A 2,067-nucleotide genomic window follows, 5' to 3' on the forward strand; every position below is an offset into this window, starting at 1 on the left:
AATGTAAAAAAAAGAAAAAAGAATAATTATCAGTGATGTCATCTTTCACCAAACGACCTATCCATCGCTGCTGTTGACATTCTGTCCCTCTTCCCTCTGGTACCTCAGTATTAAGACTTTCTCTTTCTTGTTGTCATTGAGATAAACATTGTTACAATGCGCATCATCACTAAGACTCCTCCCCCACAATGTAAAGCAAATCGTACACACGGCGTCAAAATGAAAGTAACAGACATACCTTTGTTGGGACAGTTCCACGTTTGTCTGTAACAAACAAAAACAATGAATAACATCTCAGCAGTGGCATGACTCAGCAGAAACCATTATCATTTTCATTGAACCATGTTAACATCTGTAACTCCACACAGACCCTACCTGATATACGTTTCTTCTTCAGGAAGTACAAAGCTCCACTTATACCAGCGCATAAGAAAACTACTAAAAGGACGACGACGACGGCGACAGTGACCTTGCTGCTTGAACCATCTTCCCCACATTCAGCATCAGCTGAAGCAGTTCCTTCTCTGAGCAGGTTTCCACACCTGCAACAACAGAGGGACATTTTCTCAGGACACAAACACACAAACATTACCTGCAGCTAAAAACAAACCATTTTCCGTATAAAAACCCGACTAGAGCTCGACCTGAAGTCAACACACAGGATTTTTCCTGTCACAGGTGTTTGTAGACTTCATTTATGGTTACAGCAAGAAAACAGCAAGTTATCGTTACACGACAGGAGGAAGCAAATACTAAACTATCCATCCATCCATCTTCTACCGCTTTATCCTCCACGGGCCCCATGGACACACCGTATTTCACTGAAAGAACTTGAATTTTCCATGTCAGTTTGACAAGTTTCCAAGCCCAAAAAGTCATTTCTGGATGTTTGTCCAAACCCAGTCTGCTCCCCTCTGTCTAGTGTCCAAGGCCACACCCGTCCCACGTCCACACTCTGAATACAAATACAAAATGTAATGTTGTGACTGATTTAGGATGGACGTGTCGTGAAAGCGTCACTTACTGCGTGTGCGGCCGACAAGTGGTGAACGTCCCATCTGAAAATGTCCCGGCACTGCAGTCAGCGCAAACTGTGTCTGTCAACGCTGTTCCTGTACAAATGCAAATGACACATACAGTGAGGAGTGAACACAGAATGATGGGATACAAGTTTAAAATCACATCAAAACATCCGACAAAAACATTCAAAGTGTCAAAGAAAACATTACAAAAATAAAACCCGAGGGAGGGACGACGTGTTTTTGAGTGAATTTCCATCACCAGCCCATTTTAAAAGGCGGTCCAGCTCAGTGGTTCCAAAACACTGGGTCGGGACACACAAATAGGTCGCGACTTTTTCATATTAATGCGCCTGCGTTCTAAATAACGCACATAAAATCAAGTTTACTTGGAAAATGTTTGTTTACCAATTACAAATAAATACAGATGTGACTGCAAATTAGTCACAAATCACATGACAGCTGTGATTTGGGTCATGACAGTTTGCCTTCTGTCGGTACCTCATCATTTAGAATGGTTTCATTTTATTTTTTTTACCTAAAATAATATTTGTAAACACACACACACATGTATACGTACCATTATCTCTGATGTACTGTCCTGGTTTACACTGGCTGTGTTTCTCCGCTGCTTCACAGTATAAGCCTTTGGATTCTATACAGAAGAATCCTTCCAGAGGCTCATAGAGTGCATCCCATATTCTTGTGCATGGATGGGCCATCCTCAGGCCAGAATCTGTCAACAACACACAGAGGTAATCACTGAAGGAAAAACATGACGGAAGCACATTCACTCCATTGCCACACATAAAACTTTATCTAAGGACACAAGAGCTTCTGTAACAGTTAATACATCAGTATGTAGAAGCGCTTTAAGTGAAATATATATAAAATATAATTATTATTGTCAAATTTACCGTTTTACAAAAAAAATCAAATTGGAATAATTTAATTTACATTCATAAACAGAAAACAATAGTTTTATTGGTTGAATATGATGCTTGATTAATTTCTGACTTCTCAGAGAAGAAGCCGGCTCAAATTTGAG

General features: G+C 40.2%; 1 protein-coding gene across 1 annotated transcript; it reads right to left on the minus strand.

Moving 5' to 3' along the window:
• Positions 1-259: 259 nt before the first annotated feature.
• LOC131468175 (tumor necrosis factor receptor superfamily member 14-like) lies at positions 260-1,767 on the minus strand. Its single transcript, XM_058642163.1, has 3 exons — positions 1,600-1,767; positions 1,025-1,112; positions 260-542 (listed from the first exon to the last, which is right to left on the minus strand). The coding sequence occupies exons 1-3, from the start codon at positions 1,739-1,741 to the stop codon at positions 311-313; spliced, it is 462 nt and encodes a 153-aa protein (XP_058498146.1). The 5' UTR covers positions 1,742-1,767; the 3' UTR covers positions 260-310.
• Positions 1,768-2,067: the final 300 nt, after the last annotated feature.

This window comes from Solea solea, chromosome 11 (assembly GCF_958295425.1).
Source record: "Solea solea chromosome 11, fSolSol10.1, whole genome shotgun sequence".
In the NCBI taxonomy this organism is placed as follows: domain Eukaryota; kingdom Metazoa; phylum Chordata; class Actinopteri; order Pleuronectiformes; family Soleidae; genus Solea; species Solea solea.

What these genes read in the sequence shown, in the direction of transcription:
- LOC131468175 (XM_058642163.1), bottom strand. Translation starts at nt 1,741, where the DNA reads ATGGCCCATCCATGCACAAGAATATGGGATGCACTCTATGAGCCTCTG. An exon ending in ACAGTACATCAGAGATAATG is followed by an intron (nt 1,113 to 1,599) that starts GTACGTATACAT and finishes GCATTTGTACAG; the next exon opens with GAACAGCGTTGACAGACACA. An exon ending in ACTTGTCGGCCGCACACGCA is followed by an intron (nt 543 to 1,024) that starts GTAAGTGACGCT and finishes CTGTTGTTGCAG; the next exon opens with GTGTGGAAACCTGCTCAGAG.